A 16,985-nucleotide genomic window follows, 5' to 3' on the forward strand; every position below is an offset into this window, starting at 1 on the left:
CAGGCTCCCTGCTCAGCGGGAAGCCTGCTTCTCCCTCTCCCACTCCCCCTGCTTGTGTTCCTGCTCTTGCTATCTCTGTCTCTGTCAAATAAATAAATTAAATCTTTAAAAAAAAAATAATGTCTTAGTTATCCAACACTTTGTAAGATGCTAATCGATTACTGTAGCTCCTTGAGAGGTAAATGATGGGAGACCTGGCCATTTGCAATTCATGACCATCATGTCTTTCCTGGACTCATATGGATCACCTAAGTGGTTTCACTCCCTCCGTTCTTGCTCCCCCTCAACTCATTTTCCACCCAATAGACAAATGTGCTCTCAAATTTTTTGAAAATTGCAAAATAGTCAAAATTTCAAATTTCAAACATTTCAAAAAATATCGTTCTCTTGCTTACAACCTTCCAAGGGCTTAAAATAAAATCCTAAACTTCTTCCTTGCTCCCAAGGCCCTTCGGGGTTGGTCTCCCTCCTGCCTCCCTGACTTCAGCACAAGCCTGACTCTTCTGCCTTTGGGACTTTGTACCCACTGCACCCCATGATCTGCCACACTCTCCCTCCTGATCTTTGTGTGGCTGATGCCCTGTCATTCACTCCTCTGCCTCCACGTCACCTCCACAGAGAAGCCCACCCACAACCACCCAGTCTTCACCCTCTCTGCCCATTTTATTTTCTTCACTGCTCTTATTATCACTATCTGAAATAATTTTACACGCATATGGTTTTAGTCAAATGTCACCATACTATACGTAGTGTTCTGTGACTTGAATTTTTTTTTTCAAAATCCATTATTGACTTTTTTTTTAACAATGTGTCTTAGAGACCTTCCCATGTCAGACTGAATAGGCCTAGTCCATTCTTTTTAATGGCTACGTAATATTCCTTTAGGTGTATGTACCATAATTTGTCTGATGGCTGCCACATTTATTTCTGATTTTTTACTATTGCAAATGATGCTGAAGTGAACCATCCTTTTGGACACACCTCTGTGCACATGCACGGATTTTTTCTGTACTAAAGATTCCTGGAAGTGAAATTGCCAGGTCAAAGGTTATGTCCATTTGTCATTTTGATAGATGCTCACTGCCACATTGCTTTCCTAAAAGGCAATCAATTTATACTCCCACCGATGGTGTGTTAGAGTACACACTCCCCTCATTCTCACTGACACTAATTAGTATCATTTTTAAAAAAATGTTGCCTTAAAGGATATACGACAGAGCTATCAGCTTTCACATCATGAGCCTGAAGGCCATTTTAGGATCGTTTCCTGCTGGGCGTCCCTTGGAGTCATGCCTCCAGGTCAGCTTGGGGAGAAGCAGCGAAAGCCTCTGTGAGCTCTTGAGAGCTCCCGAAGACAAATGAAACCTCTGAAAGCTGTCTCATCCATCGCCGCAGAAAGGCCCTCTGTCCAGCCGCCAGCGGAGCGCGATCAATAACCTGGAGAGCCGTGGGCCAGCCTGACATTTCCGGCATGCAGCATGCTCCCCCATCCATCATCCAAACACATCCTGCCGCTCAGCTCCGACTGAACAGAGCCGAAATCTGCCCAAGTGCAGCAGGCCCCCACCCCCAGTCTTGGCTTCTCTGGCATTGCTCAGAACCCTTTGCTCGGTTGCACCGAAGGACGGGAGCTCAGGGTCTGGGAATAGGCAGACACTCGGACAGAGGGCCACATCCACTCTCTACGGGAGGGCAGGACCAGCGGCTGCCAGCACCATGAGAAACGGCTCATCGGGGACACCAAGAGCATTAGGAGCAAAGGAAGCTTTCTGATACTTGATGCCCCCACAATGGCAAGCTGTATATTTTTTTAAAAAGAGTTTTTCAATTTTTCCTGTCCCACCTTCACTTTTGTAATAAGAAAAAAACCTCCATTTTCCACCTCCCTGCGTAGGGAAAAACTCAGTTCTTTCCTACTAGGAGTCTCTTCCCTGGGTGTCTCCTTTACTCCTTGTACAAAATGCTCGCACTTCGGACATTTCTGGTCACCTGTCGTGCGGAGGTTTTTCCCCAAGACAGTCAATTCTCTGTGACACCAGCTGGGTGCCCTACAATTTAACTCAATTCTGACAGTATCTACCCAGAGACAGGTAAGGGCTCAGTCTCACAAGTGTGGCCCCTCGCCCCCTTCTCACACACACCTCAGGAGCCAGGAGCAAGCCCAGGTTTGTCACCTGTTTTTGACCAACTGGCTATAGATCAGAGGTCCTAAAGACCCATCCTTGGGTTTGATTAATTTGCTAGAGTGGCTCACAGAACTCAGGGAAACACTTACCTCTATTTACCAGCTTTTTTTTTTATTATGTTATGTTAATCACCATACATTACATCATTAGTTTTTGATGTAGTGTTCCATGATTCATTGTTTGTGTATAACACCCAGTGCTCCATGCAGAACGTGCCCTCTTTAATACCCATCACCAGACTAACCCATCCTCCCACCCCCCTCCCCTCTAGAACCCTCAGTTTTTTCTCAGAGTCCATCTATTTACCAGCTTATTAAAGGATATGGTAAAGGATACAGAAGAAGAGACAGGGTGAGGTCTGGGAGGGTCCCAAGCTTAGGAGCTTCTGTCCCCATGGAGTCCAGATGTGTCACCCTCCCCATGTTGTGTTCAAAGCTCTCTGAACCCCCTACTATTGGGATTTTATGGAGGCTTCTTCACATCGGCATGATCAAATATTAACTCCATTTCCAGCCCGCTCTTCCCTCTCTGGAGGATGAAGGGTGGGAAGAGGGGGCTAAAAATTCCAAGCTTCTGATCATGGCTTGGTCTTTCTGGTGACCAGCTCCCATCCAGGAGCACCAAGAGTCATCTCATTTAGAACAAAAGACACTGCTATCACGCAGGAAATTCCAAGGGATGTTGGAACTGTATGTCAGGAATGGGGCTCAAAGACCAAATATCAGAACAATAGATGCACCCAGTACTCTTATCCCTTAGGAATCTGCAAGGATTTTAGGAGCTCTGTGCCAGGAACCAGGGGCAGAGACCAATATATATATTTTCCATTATCTCATAACCTTCCTCTCCAAAGGAATTGTTGAACTTATCCAAGAAAAAAAAGTATGGATGGCCAATGTCTTCTGGATGCTGGTGTTATGCTGCTTTTCACGTCTGTTACTTCACAACCCTGTGAGGTTGGATCATATTATCTCTATTTTATTTTATTTTATTTATTTTTTTTTTAAAGATTTTATTTATTTATTTGAGAGAGAGAGAATGAGAGAGAGCACATGAGAGGGGGGAGGGTCAGAGGGAGAAGCAGACTCCCTGCCGAGCAGGGAGCCCGATTCGGGACTCAATCCAGGGACTCCAGGATCATGACCTGAGCCGAAGGCAGTTGCTTAACCAACTGAGCCACCCAGGCGCCCTATTATCTCTATTTTAAAGATGTGTCAGTAGCCAGAGCATTTGGGTAACTAACCCAAGGTCACCCAGCTAGTCACACCTGGAGCAGGATTTGAACCTAGAGTCTATAAACTTACGCTCTATTGCCAACGAGGTGGGCTGTGACTTAATTTCAGGAATTTCAAAGGCTTGATTTTGGTAGTTCGTAGGTTATCGTTCACTTCTTTACTTACAGGTTTCTTCAAAGAGAAAATTCTAAAATCCCAATGAAATTACTTTAAAACCTGTCCTTTCTGCAACCATGAACAAGTCCAACGCATGATACATTTTCTTTGAGCTGATTTCCTCTCTCCACTTCTGCAGGAGTTGGTACTTGTTCTTTGGTTCAGTGCATGCAAAGCAAGACAGAGTGACTCACGGGTTCCCTGGGCACGCTGATTCAAGCAATGGGTAGGGTGACCGCGGTATTAGCTTCCTGCTGCTACTGCAATCAGTGACCACAAACTTGTTGGCTCGAAGCAATACACATTTACTATCTTATACTTCTGAAAGTCCTAAAACTATTATCTTATAGCTCCTGGAAGCTCTAGGGGAGATCTGCTTCCTTTCCTCTCCTGGCTTCCAGAGGACAAGTACGTTCCTTGTCACGAGGTCCCTTCCTCCAACTTCAAACCCCTCAACGCTCTCTGCTTCCATTGTCACATCTTCTCTGAGTCTGACTGTCCTGCATTCTCTCTGTGATCACACGGACCCACCTGGAGCATCCAGGATCATCTCCTCATCTTGAGATGAGGTCTTTAATCTAAGTCACACCTGCAAAGTCCTTCTTGCCACATTCAGGTGACATATTTCCAGGTTCCAGGGATTAGGACTTGGACTTCTTTGGAGGGCTGTCGTTCAGCAACCACACTTCTCATCTCAGTTTGCAGGGGACTATGAGCACTTCCAGGTTGTGGAAACTTCAGTGTTGAAAGTAGGAAAGTTCCAGGCAAGCCTGGAGAGTTGGTTGCCCCTGGCCGGGGGTGCCCTTGATCCAGGAAGATACTTCTACTGATTCTTGGGAAAGTAGAAAGGGAAGATGAGCACAGGTAAGAAAGCTGGAAGGGAAACAGTGTTTTCCCAATCGCATTCTTAGGGGGAAAGCAACTTTTAACCTTTAAGCAGTCCTGTCCTTTGTGTTCCCTGCACGAGAGCCTCAGCAGGACCACATCCTTCCAAAAGGGAGCCTTCTCTGCCTAATGTTCCCCACTTGTTTTACGAGACAAAAGCAAAGCAATTTCCTGGATAAACTCTACTTCAGAGCCTGAATTATCCCTAAATAAGAAACCTGTATGGTGAACTTATATTCAAAAAGTTAATGGTTCATCCAGTGGGAAATAACAGACGTGTAGTTAAAAATAGAGCCAGATTCCATGCCAGTGACAGACTCATCACTAATGTGAAGCCACGGTGGGGTGTTTTTTTTTCTTTTTTTTTTTTAACATCATGTGTGCTCTTCTGTCTTTATACCTTTCCCTACACTTTCCCCTCTCTCCCCCGCCCCCACCCACCCAGTTATATTTAGTATTACAGGCTGTGGGTTTGTAAAATAATTTTCCCATGTGTTTATGAGTCTCAAGGGGAAACCAGTTCATGCTGTCTTTTTACATATATATTTAGCTTTCTATTTCTGGAGAAATAAATAGAAAAAAAAAATCGTTTTCAATAACGGGTGAATTCCCAGAAGCAGGGTTTGGAAAGAGCGAGGGACGGGAATCTGGGGAGCTTTTCCAGTGGAGAGGATTCAGATGGAGAGGCCAGACTTCGAAGGTGGCACGGAGCCGCTGGGACACATGAGAGGTTCACCCCGGCACGGTCTGTCAGAAGTGAGGGTTGTGGAACTGACGGTCATAAATCATTTCCTAGCGGTGAAGACAAAGGGACACACATTCTCCCAATCTAGAGGTTGCGGAGCAAATAGGATGAGCAGTAATGAGGGAGGAACTGTGCTAGCCAGACAAATGGATGAAAACCCAGGAACTAGAGGAAATCCAGGCATGCAGGGGGTTCTGGGAAGCATTTGTTGTCTTCTCTGGTGAATTAAGACAACCCGAGGTGCGTGCACCGGAGATGGGGGCAGATGGGGGCAGATGGGGGCAGATGGTGGTAGTAGACAGATGGTCGAGAGAACCAGACTCTGTGTCCAGGGGAGCTTCTCGGGCTTTGCTGGACTGCTCTGCACATGAGTCTGGCCAGGGGCTTCAGTCTGACCCCCACATGCATCCACACCCAGCCCACATCTTCTTCTGGTCAGCCCCTGGCCACAGAGACCGCGTGGAAGAACACGCCAGATCGGCGCACCCTATCATCGCCTTGGGAAATGTAGCCTTCCTGAGTCAGAGAGACAGGAGTAAGCAGGCGAAGAACAAAAGCTGTGCTCTCATAATCCCAAGAGGCTCCCTATTTCACTGCTTCTCTTATAGTTAAGAGTCCTGGGTGTGTAGGAGAGGAGAGACCATTGCGCTGGTGAAAGTGCATCTTGCCCACCAGCTCTGCTGAGGGATGGTGGCAAGCGTTTGTAGATGGCTGGCTGGGGGCAGGGCTGGCCAGCTCCAGAAAGGGCTAAGCCAGTTGCTCCTCCTGGAGACTAAGTCCATAACTAGCCTGCACTTATTATAGGGGGCTGGCAGCCCACTCAGCTAGTGGTGATCTGGTGGGCTCCCATGGTCTCACTCATGGATCAAGGTCAGGGACCATACTCCTTTTCACACTTGCTTCAGATTCAAGTGGGAAGCTCACTTGAACACTTATGGCTTGGGCTGGACATCTTGAAGAGAGAGGACCTGGTATGATTGACTGTTTCACCCACCCAGGGAAACATGATCACCCAGCACCCTGCTTCCCAAACACATTGCGACTGGAGGGTCTGGGAGTAGAAGGAGATCCAGGAAGATGCTCCAGGGTGAGACACCCTCCATGACAAGGCATGGAAATGGTACCATTGCTTCTCAAGCAAAGAAAGCCAAGCCATAGAGCTCAGTGGAACCTGGAGGCTCCATTCCTGACTCAGTCCATCTGCTCACATCCCCTGAAACGAGTTTCTTCCTTCTGTTTTTTTTTAAGATTCTGTTTATTTATTTGAGAGAGAGAGAGAGAGCACGAGCAGTGGGGAGAAGAAGCAGGCTCCCCAATGAGTTGGGAGCCTGACATGGGGCTCAGTCCCAGGACCCTGGGATCATGACCTGAGCCGAAGGCAGACACTTAACTGACTGAGACACCCAGGGGCCCCATATTCCTTCTGTTTTAAAGTGTGTGTTTTACTGTGCGGCAAAGCTAACAGGTCCGGAGTCGAACGTTACTGAAAAGATAATGATACTCACAGATCCCAAGAGAGGACATGCCGTGCTGCAGGGGGGGGGGGGCGGGGAGGGGGGCACATGGGGAAGCACCAGTCAGGAGGCTGAGAGAGTTGGGGAAACAGGGGCCAGAGACTTTTTTGTGGTTACTGCAGGGAGGAAGCCGGGAGGAAGGGTAATCAGGCTTATGACTGGCTAGTCTGATTAATTTCTGTGGCTCTGTGACATAGAAGCTGTCCCTAGGTGTCTGGTACCTGGCCCTGGGGTGATTAGGGCAGGTGGATAGTGGCGCTGAGCATGAGCGCCACACCGAGGGGGTAGTTGGGGGTATGGGCTCTGGATTGGTTAGTTTGCATTTGAAAGGCCTGCTCTAGGGTGAGTTGTTTACTATCTCTAGGAACTGGCTATCCCTGGGAGGGCTGGCCCCTCCAGGGTCAGCAAGGCCCCAGATGTCAGCCTCAGAAAACAGAAAAATAAAAAGACACAGTTAATACACCTTCCTCTTCTCTGCTCTCAGGACCCAGCTCAAGTCTCATCTGTTCTAGGAGAGCTTCCCAGGCTACTCTGTCCCATTGGGATCACTCCCTCCCCCTGAAGTCCTATGGCACGGAGTGGTGCTGCTCTTCAGCTTTGTGTCCATTATCTAAGCAGAGAGTGCTGTGTCCCTCTATCAAAATCCACGATCCTTGGAAGTGGGGACTGTGTCTTTTACTTCTCTGTGTCCCCCACAGCACCTGGCACAGAGCCTTGAACGTAATAAATACTCACTAAATTTTTGTTAAGGAATGCCCAAGGTTCAGTGTGGTAGGCTACAGGGGTGGTTCCTTTAAAAGAAAAACCATTTTCAACCCCTGGGCAGGAATAACCCTGCTTGGTTCCTTCCTTTATCATCCAATAAACATTCTAAAATTTATTTTTTTTATTTTTTTATTTTTTTAGATTTTTTATTTATTTATTTGACAGAGAGAGAGAGAACAAGTAGGCAGATAGGCAGGCAGAGGGAGAGGGAGAAGCAGGCTCCCCGCTGAGCAGGGAGCCGGATGCGGGGCTCGATCCCAGGACCCTGGGATCAGGACCTGAGCCGAAGGCAGCCGCTTAACCGGCTGAGCCACCCAGGCGCCCCTAAACATTCTAAAATGTAGAATGTTTACAAATCCAGATCATTGTGAAACTCACAAACAAGGAAAATTCAGGCAGCTCCAGCTGTGAATACAACTCCGAAAGGGTCATTTCTCATTGCAGCTGAAAAGGAAAAATTGTGTTAGTATCGATGCCCTGACCACACTGTTTCCTCCATTAACTCTCTGGAAGAGGAGAGTAGATTACACACATCAGTTGGTTTCACTGAGTAGCCAGGAGGCAGGCGAGACATGTCTGTCTCATGAATTACTATTAATGGACAAATCATCTGTGTTGTGTCCGTCCGTGGCTGGGGGGCGTCTAACACAGGCTGTCAGGAGTGGAGATTTACCTGGCTCAAAGTGGCCTGGAATGAGTTGTGAGACACGTGGATCATCAGGGTGTTGAGGAGGGCAAGGACACGGCAATGCCACCAGTGGCCTTGGGCTCCTCCTCTGTGACTACAGGAGCAGGGAGGGTAGACCAGATGGAGGACAGGTTGGACCTGAGTGTAAAATGTTAGAGGGATTTGGCTTGTTCCTGGGGCAGAGCTGAGGGACAAAAATAGACTACATCTTGGGAAGCCTGGCATGAAATTAAATTCCAGGGCCCTAGCTATTGCTCTGCCAGTGGACTACCTGCCAATGTCCAGAAACGCCCTCATCATGCGAAGTGGAGGTGGTGGTGGAGTTGGGGAGGGAGGAGAGCTTCTTTTGTGGGTACACTAATGTTGCAGGGGCTGCCCCCCCATCTTTAGTCCCTTGCTGTTCAAAATATAGTCTATAGACCAGCAGCATTGGTCTCATTTGGGAGCTGGTTAAGAAATGTTGACTCTCAGGAGGGGCTAGGGGTAGTGTGAGGCCCAAGGGGTAACTCCCTCTGGTGCAAAATTTAAGGGAGCACCCCTAAACTCGGTAATGGAGGTAAATAACATTTTTTAAAAAGGCAAAATTAATGCAAAAAAACTGTGATGAGCAAAATAAAATAATTTTAAATGAAGACAGGATCTGACCCTGCACTTGAACGATCCTACCCCTCTCACCTCACCCTAATCTTGGTCCTGATCTCAGGCCCCACCCAGACCACTGGGGGAGACCATCTGCATTCTAACAAGATCCTCAGAGGATTCACATGCACATCAAAGTTTGAGAAACATTGCTTCGGACAAGACCTCCCAAGCCATAACAACCCCAAATCTTGGAATCCAGACAGCAACAAAAATGGAAAAGGATGAGCAGAGATTCCAGAAGTTCCAGAAGCATCCAGCGCCACGAATTTGCTTGTTATTTACTTGGATACGCACACTTCCACCTTACAATTGTACAGCGTTCTGTAGTTTGCTGTAAACTTTTAAAAAATGTTTTATTTTGAAATAATGATATATTCATAGGAAGTTGCAAAGATAGTACAGAGAGTTCCCATGTGCCTAACTTAACCCAGTTTACCCTGTTGGTTACATTTTATGTATCTACAGTACAATATGGAAGTGAGGATATTAACATTGGTATAAAGTGGATGTATAGTTATATGCCATTGTATCACATGTGTAGCTTCATGTAACCAACACAATTAGGCTACAGAACTAGTCTGTCACCTCAAGGATCTCCCTGGAGCTATACCTTTATAGTCACACCACCTCCCTGCCCTGCCCCCAGCCCTATCCCTAACACTTGACCATCACTAATCTGTATCATTGCTGAGAAGGTTATGTGAACGGGATCATATAGTATTCAACCTTTTGAGATTGGTTTTCACACAGCATGATGATCTGGAGATCCATCCAAATTGTTTGCATGAACTGTTAGTTTGTTCCTTTTTACTGGTAAGGAGAAGTATTCCAGGGTATGGATGTACCACTGCTTGTCTAACAATTTACCTACTGCAGGACATTTCATTTATTTCCTGAAGTTGGATACTACAAATAAAGCCAATATGAATAATCATGTACAGGTTTTTATGTAGACATGTTTTTATTTCTCTTGGGAAAAAACACCCAGGAGTACCATTCTGGGTTATATGATAAAGCGTATGTTTAGTTTTTTAAGAAACTGCCGAACTATTTTTCAGAAGAGCTTGCCGTTTGACATTTCCACCAGCAGTGTAGGAGAAATCCAGTTTCTCCACACCCTTGTCAGCTATGGGTATCATCATTATTTTTTCTTTTAGCCATTCTGATTGGTGAATTAGTGATAGCTCTTCGCGGTCTTAATTTACATTCCCCTGATGCTGAGTGCTACTGAACATCATTTCCTAAGCTTATTTGCCATCCTTATTTGTCCTCTTTCTGTCTTTTGCCCATTTTCTAATTGGATCCTTAGGGTTTTGTTTTGTTTTTTTTTTACTGTTGAGCTCTGAGGAGCTACTCTCCTCTTCCAGAGAGTTAATGGAGGAAACAGTGTGGTCAGGGCATCTGAGGGTCCTTTTTATATTCTAGATATGAGGCCTCAGATATGTGGATCACAGATATTGGCAACCCATCCGTAACTCGTTTTTTCATCTGCTTAACAGGGTCTTTCAAAGAGCAAAAGTTTTAAATTCTGTGAAAGTCCAGTTTATTGGGTTTTTTTCTTTTGGGCATTGTGTTTTTAGTGTCATATCAGAGTCTTCGCCAAGCCCTGCGCCCAAAGATTTTCTGCCATAGTTTCATCTAAAATTCATATTTTACACAAGTTAAATCTATGATCCATTTTGGATTAATTTTCTATAGGGTAAGAGATTTAAGTTGACTTAGGTTTTTTTTGTTGTTGTTTATTTTTGTCTATGGCTGTCCAGTTGCTCCAACTCCATTTATTGAAAAGACTATCCTTCCTTTATTGAATTATTTTTGCACCTTTGTCAAAATGCAGTTGGCCATTCATATGTGGGGCTATTTCTAGGCTCTATTCTGTTTCATTGATTTATGTGTCTGCCTCTCTGCCAATACCTCACAGTCTTGACTACTGTATCTATATAAAATTTGGATAGATTGATTTCCCCACTTTCTTTTTTCCCACTTTCTTATTTTTTAAAAAAAGTTTTAACTATTCTGGTTCCTTCTATATAAATTTTAGAATTATTTTGTCTGTGTTTACACCAAAAAAAAATCTTGCTGGAATTTTGATAGGACGTGCATTAAATTTATATATTGGTTTGGATCATTAATATCTTACTATGTTATATCTTCTAATTCATAAACATGGTGTGTTTCTACATTTATTTACATCTTCCTTGATTTCTTTTTATCAGCATGTTGTAGTTTTTAGCTTACAGATTCTGTGTATGTTTTATTATATTTATACCTAAGTATTTCATTTTTTTCTGAGTTGTTATAAGTGGTCTTGTATTTTTAATTTCAGTTTCCACGTGTTTGTTGCTAGCACATAAAAATACAATTGATTTGGGGCACCTGGGTGGCTCAGTCAGTTAAGTGTCTGCCTTATGTGTCAGCTCAGGTCATAATCTTGGGGTCCTGGAATGGAGCCCCACATCGGGATAGGAACTATCCCTTCTGTGAGTTTTTTTCACCCCAGCTCAGAGCAAGTCACTTCCCTGTTTAACAGCCTTCAGTGATTCTCTGTTGTCTATACTTCTTAACTTTATGGTCATTGTCTATGTATGTGTAGGGTTCTCAAACTTCAGAGAAGAGAAGAATCACCTGGGGACACTAATTGAAAATGTAGACCTTAAGTTCCAGCCCCAGAGATTTTGACTCAGTAACTCTGGACTGAGACCTAGGAATCTGCATTTTAATAACCTCCTGCTGGTCATTCCAGTGCAAGTGGTCCACAGAATCCATGTTGACCAAACAGCGATCTCAGGCATACAGGTCATAGTCCTCTGAGGACTATGAGGTTCGATTCCAACTTGCTTAGTCAACAGTACCCCTTCCTCACCCTCACCCCTACCAGGCCTCCATACCTACAGACCAACATAGTGGGTAAGACTAAACCAGTTGAGGGGCGCCTGGGTGGCTCAGTCGTTAAGTGTCTGCCTTCAGCTCAGGTCATGATCCCAGGGTCCTGGGATCGAGGCCTGCATCCGGCTCCCTGCTCCGCGGGGAGTCTGCTTCTCCCTCTCCCACTCCCCTGCTTGTGTTCCCTCTCTCGCTGTGTCTCTCTCTGTCAAATAAATAAATAAAGTCTTTAAAAAAAAAAAAAGACTAAACCAGTTGGCGAGTGCTCTTTGGAAAGGCAAAATTAATCTCTCCTGTCCCTTTTCCCCCGCCCCTAGCATTTCAACGTTAGCACAGAGTTGTTCAAACTATAGGTTGCCACACAGTAATAGGTTTTGACCAACTTTTTATTTAAATTTATGATTCCCAGAATAGAATACATGGAAAATATCAGTGTGCATTGGGTTAAGGGTATTGTAAAACATTTGTTTCAGTTAATTATACCTATATGTAGGTATGTATTGTGTCAGGATATAAAATGCATTTCTTACTGTGGGTTGTACTCCAACAAAACTGAAAGCAATAGCTATAGAACTCACCTCTCATTAGATCCATCAGTATAGCTTTCTGTGTCTCCATTATTGTGAACCTTTGGAGAATAATAAATAAAGCCATCTTTATCCTCTTATTCCTCTAGGATGCATCATGGTGTTTTGTGCTCAACAACTGAATTGATTTGATTACATCATCACAATCATACCTCTGCTGGGTTTAACTACTTCAGATCAAGTATCCTCTTTTAGGTTTGGGGTTATTCCTTTCAGAAATTGCCTCTTGTAGGGCGCCTGGGTGGCTTGTCAGTTAAGCATCTGCCTTCGACTCAGTTCATGATCTTGGGGTCCTGGGATGGAGCCCTGTGTCGGGATCCCTGCTCAGTGGGGAGTCTGCTTCTCCCTCTTCCTCTGCCCCTTGCCTCACCCCCGCTCATGCTCTCTCTCTCTCAAATAAATAAATAAAATATATTTTTTTAAAGATTTTATTTATTTATTTATTTTGACAGAGAGAGATACAGTGAGAGAGGGAACACAAGCAGAGGGAGTGGGAGAGGGAGAAGCAGGCTTCCCGCTGAGCAGGGAGCCCGATGCGGGGTTCGATCCCAGGACCCTGGGATCATGACCTGAGCCGAAGGCAGACGCTTAACGACTGAGCCACCCAGCCGCCCCATAAATAAATAAAATCTTAAAAAAGAAAAAGAAATTGCCTCTTTGTGAGAGAGTGAGCCTTGGAGAATTGCCAGGAGAAGTGGCTCCTCACCTTGGCCAGAAGCAAAGGGTAACATTTTCTAAGGTGATGAGTTTCTTTGGGACAACGTATTTCCTCTGGAAATTCTGGAGTATGGTCTGAGGAATGGAGTGGGTGGGTCTCTAGCCTGAGATAGACCAGTGAAAGGACACTCTAGAAGGGCAAGAGTAGGAAAGGTAGCTACATGAGCCTTCTAGGTGAGCATGTGTTAAACATCCATTGGTCAATAAACGAGTCACTATGAAGGTGCTTAAGAACCCAAGAAGTGTTCAGCATGCGTGACAGACTGAACCACATTTGGATCACAGCTTCGTTTTCTTAGGGCAGCAGTGTTTCAAATGGCAATGTGTCCGGTCAAGGTTGTTTGAATGCAAATCATTTTACAACAAGAGCTTGCTTCTCACATGTATGTTAACTGCACGTCTCCTTTAGCTGTGAGTTGGGGACCTCCTACCTACGGCAAAATATCTGGCTTTGAAGAACTCAATGCAGAAGAGTAGTGAAGGTATAAGTTTTCAGAAACAATTTCCCAGCCAGGCCCCTTGAACTGGATGCACAGGGGGCTAGCAGAGCAGTAAGTCCAGCCAAGGGGGATGTCGGACAGAGCAGGCATGCTGGACTGAGGTAGAGGGGAAGTAGAGCGGAGTTTCCAAAGAAAAGCTTGGGTATGCAGAGAGTAAGGAGAGGCTACTTTTTAGAGGATGGGGGAGGAAGGAAGCTCTGACTTATTGCAGCAGAAACTTGGTGACAGCTAAGGGCCAGATGTAAATGATCTCAATGAAGACTGGGGTATGAAGGGCCAAGAGAAGAGAGAGGAGGTATGGAGTTTATCCAAATATCAAAAGGTTTTTTTTTTTTTTACTAGGTTTTCAGTTTGTCCTTGGCCTCAAAATAAGACTTCTTGAAAACAAGTAAAGTAATATCACTCTTAAAAAGCAGAGGTGACACCCCTTATTAGAATGGCTAAAATTCAAAAAACCTGACAATACCCCATGCTGGCGAGGATGTGGAGACACAAGAACACTCATCTGTTGCTTGTGGGACTGCAAAATGGAACGATCATGTTGGAAGCCAATTTGGCAGTTTCTTCCAAAATCGAATGTACTTGTCAGCATCTGATCCAGCCATTACACTCCTAGATGTTTACACAACCAAGTTGCAAACTATGTCCACGCAAAAACCTCCACAGGAATGTTTTATCAATTTGATTCATAATCAGTGAAAACTGGAAGCAACCAAGATGTCATTCAATTGGTGAATGGATAAACAAATGGTACAAATGGATAAAGAAATGGTGATACATCCAGACAACGGAATGTTATTCAGCAATTTTAAAAAATGAGTTATCAAGCCACGAAACTACATGGAGGAACCTTAAATGCATACTGTTAAGTGAAAGAAGCCAGTCTGAAGAGGCTACGTAGTGCATGATCCCAGCTTACTTGGTGTTTTGGAAAAGGCAAAACTAGAGAAATTGTAGAAAGATCTGTGGTTACCAACGTCTGTGGCCAGGGAGAGGGATGAATAGGGGGAGCACAGTGGATTTTGAGTGTAGGGAAACTATTCTCAACACAACTGCCATGGTGCATACATATCATACATACATTTGTCATTCATCAAAACCCATAGATTGTACAACACAGTGTCTCTTCACGGGAACTATGGCCTATAGTTAATCAATAATAATGTGTCAGTATGGACTCATCGAGTGTAACAAATGAACCACACTAATGCATGATATTAATCATGGGGAAAACGGTGTCCAGGGGAGATAGGAAGGTGGGGGCTGAGTATATAGAACTCTACTATCTGCTCCATTGTTCTTTAAATCCAAAACTGTGCTCAAAAATAAAGTCTATTAATTATTTTTTTTAAGAAACGAAGAGATTTCACATTGAAAAAAAAAAGGCAAATGCGATGAGAATTATTTTTAAATGTTAAGAGAGCCAGCAAGGAAGTCCTGGGAACTTGCTTGCAAACTACACAGCCAGCCTTGCTACCCAAGACCCTCTTCACGAACAGAATCCCTCACCTATGACAGAAATCCACACCACATCTCAGTGGTACAAGCTCAGGCTCTGTTGGGTTTGCACACTGAACCCCCTTGGAAGGGAGAACCAAAATTTTCATCCCCTTCCTAGTTTTCTGAATTTTCTCATGGAAGTGACATTGGGCTTGTCTGGTAAATTTGAAAAAGCAGCCTCACGAATTCCTTCTGAAGGAAAAAAGGCTTTTCTGTGACTGAACTTTTCTCAATCAATAATGATGGCTTTACTGTTAATTCTCCCTAATTATGTAGACGGCCTTTTAAATTTGTTTCGGTGGTTCTTCTCTTCTGAGATGAGGCAATCAGCCCAACTTTCATATTATAAGAAGGTGGCAGCTGCTTCTTCTTCTTCCTCTGGTTCTTCTTCCTTTTAAGTCACTCCTCCATTTTGGAGTTTCTGCAAGTGATCATAGACGTAAATTCCAATCTGTCCCTCAAATGGCTTTCAGTGAGATGCTTGTTCTAAATCCCTCTAAGCTACCGACTTGTCCAGCAGAGGACCTTTTAAACTGTATTAATCCCCTTGAGTTCTAAATCCTTTTGCTTTGGGGCCAGAATCTCATCCCATAACCTTCTGAATGGCCAACATAACTTTGAAAGTTGGCACTTTGCATGTAAATGGCGAGAAAGCTGTAAGGCAATAAGCCTTGCAGCGCGGAACGTATTGATTTCAACGATCACCTTTAATCCACACCTTTCCCCTTTATAATGTGTGGTTTTCTTCTCTTAATTAGAAAGAGCCAGGGATTATCTGCACAAAACCGGAAGGTTTATTGTGATTGGTGGGATTGTCTCTCCCGTCCACGACTCCTACGGAAAACAGGTGGGTTGGTCCTTTGCCTCTCTGCTCCTGGACCCTCCCTTTCTGACCCCATGGCTCCTCCTCGGGCACAGCTGCCCCACAGCCATCCGCTACACTCCCTGCAAACACAAACGCCCGATAGCGGGCGTCCTGCCCCCGGCTCTGGAGCTCAGGCCGACGTGAGCGGGTGGGTGCTGGGCAGCAGCCGGGAGGAGCCCGTGCCCGGGGCCGGACCGCTCGCAGCGCCAGGCGGTCGGGGCTCAGCAGCAGCGGAGCACGCACACCCGCTGAGGGCCGAGCGGGACTTGGCGCGGATGCCACACTGGCGGCCGGTTACGGATCTTTCCCGGATTTTAGGAGGAAAAGGCCCATGCCTCTTACGACCTGATTTAAAATTCCTGTCCTTGCCGCTCCCTGCCTGCCACAGGAAAGGGAAAGTCTAGGAGCCCTCCCCGCGTGTCCATCCCCCCTCCTTCCCCAGCTACCCGTGGTTGGGCGCTGGGGAAGTTGCCGACCCAGCAGCTCGAGCCTCGAGACAAAGCACCGTTTGCAGGGTTAAAAGTCTCGTCTCTGCGCTGGGCACGCGTTGGCTGCTTCCTCCGAGAGGCCCACCTCCGGACCCTGTCGCGAGTGGCACATCCCCGCCCTCCGTCCCTTTCTTTCCCCTCCGCTGCTCCATGCGTGTCTGCGTGGCAGGTGCACAGGCAGGGGGGCCACACCCTCATTCCCGGCGCCCTTGAATAGGAGCCGGCTTGGGGTGGGGTCTCCAGGAGGCTGTGGGGAGCGCAGCGAGCCTCCCACTGATGCTCTGTTGCTCCCCAGGGCCTTGTGTCGAGCCGGCACCGCCTCATCATGTGTCAGCTGGCCGTCCAGAACTCCGACTGGATCAGGTAGGGCTGGCCAGGCCATTGCCACAGGTGGGTGGCCTGCGACTCACTGGGGGTGAGTGGAGGAAGAGGAGGAATGCCCTCAGCCATCTGGATCCCACAGGGGTGGGGAGGCCGGCACAGATGTTAGTCCCTTGCAGGCAATAATTATGCAAACCTTGGGAGGTGGCCCAACTGATAGCTTTAGTTTATAACCAGGCCAAAGGGCCCAGCAGACTGATGAGGGAAGCGTCAGTGTTTCTTCTGCTCTGGGACTTTTGGATCCAGGA

General features: G+C 45.9%; 1 protein-coding gene across 3 annotated transcripts in view; it reads left to right on the forward strand.

Moving 5' to 3' along the window:
• NMNAT2 (nicotinamide nucleotide adenylyltransferase 2) overlaps positions 1-16,985 on the forward strand; it is a 184,238-nt gene that overhangs the window by 134,067 nt on the left and 33,186 nt on the right. For all 3 annotated transcript variants that reach the window (XM_036076583.2, XM_036076564.2, XM_036076593.2), the window contains 2 exons: positions 15,762-15,850; positions 16,652-16,719. In XM_036076583.2, the coding sequence (XP_035932476.1) occupies positions 15,762-15,850; positions 16,652-16,719 (157 nt within the window). The remainder of the gene's footprint in view (positions 1-15,761; positions 15,851-16,651; positions 16,720-16,985) is intronic.

This window comes from Halichoerus grypus, chromosome 7 (assembly GCF_964656455.1).
Source record: "Halichoerus grypus chromosome 7, mHalGry1.hap1.1, whole genome shotgun sequence".
In the NCBI taxonomy this organism is placed as follows: Eukaryota; Metazoa; Chordata; class Mammalia; order Carnivora; family Phocidae; genus Halichoerus; species Halichoerus grypus.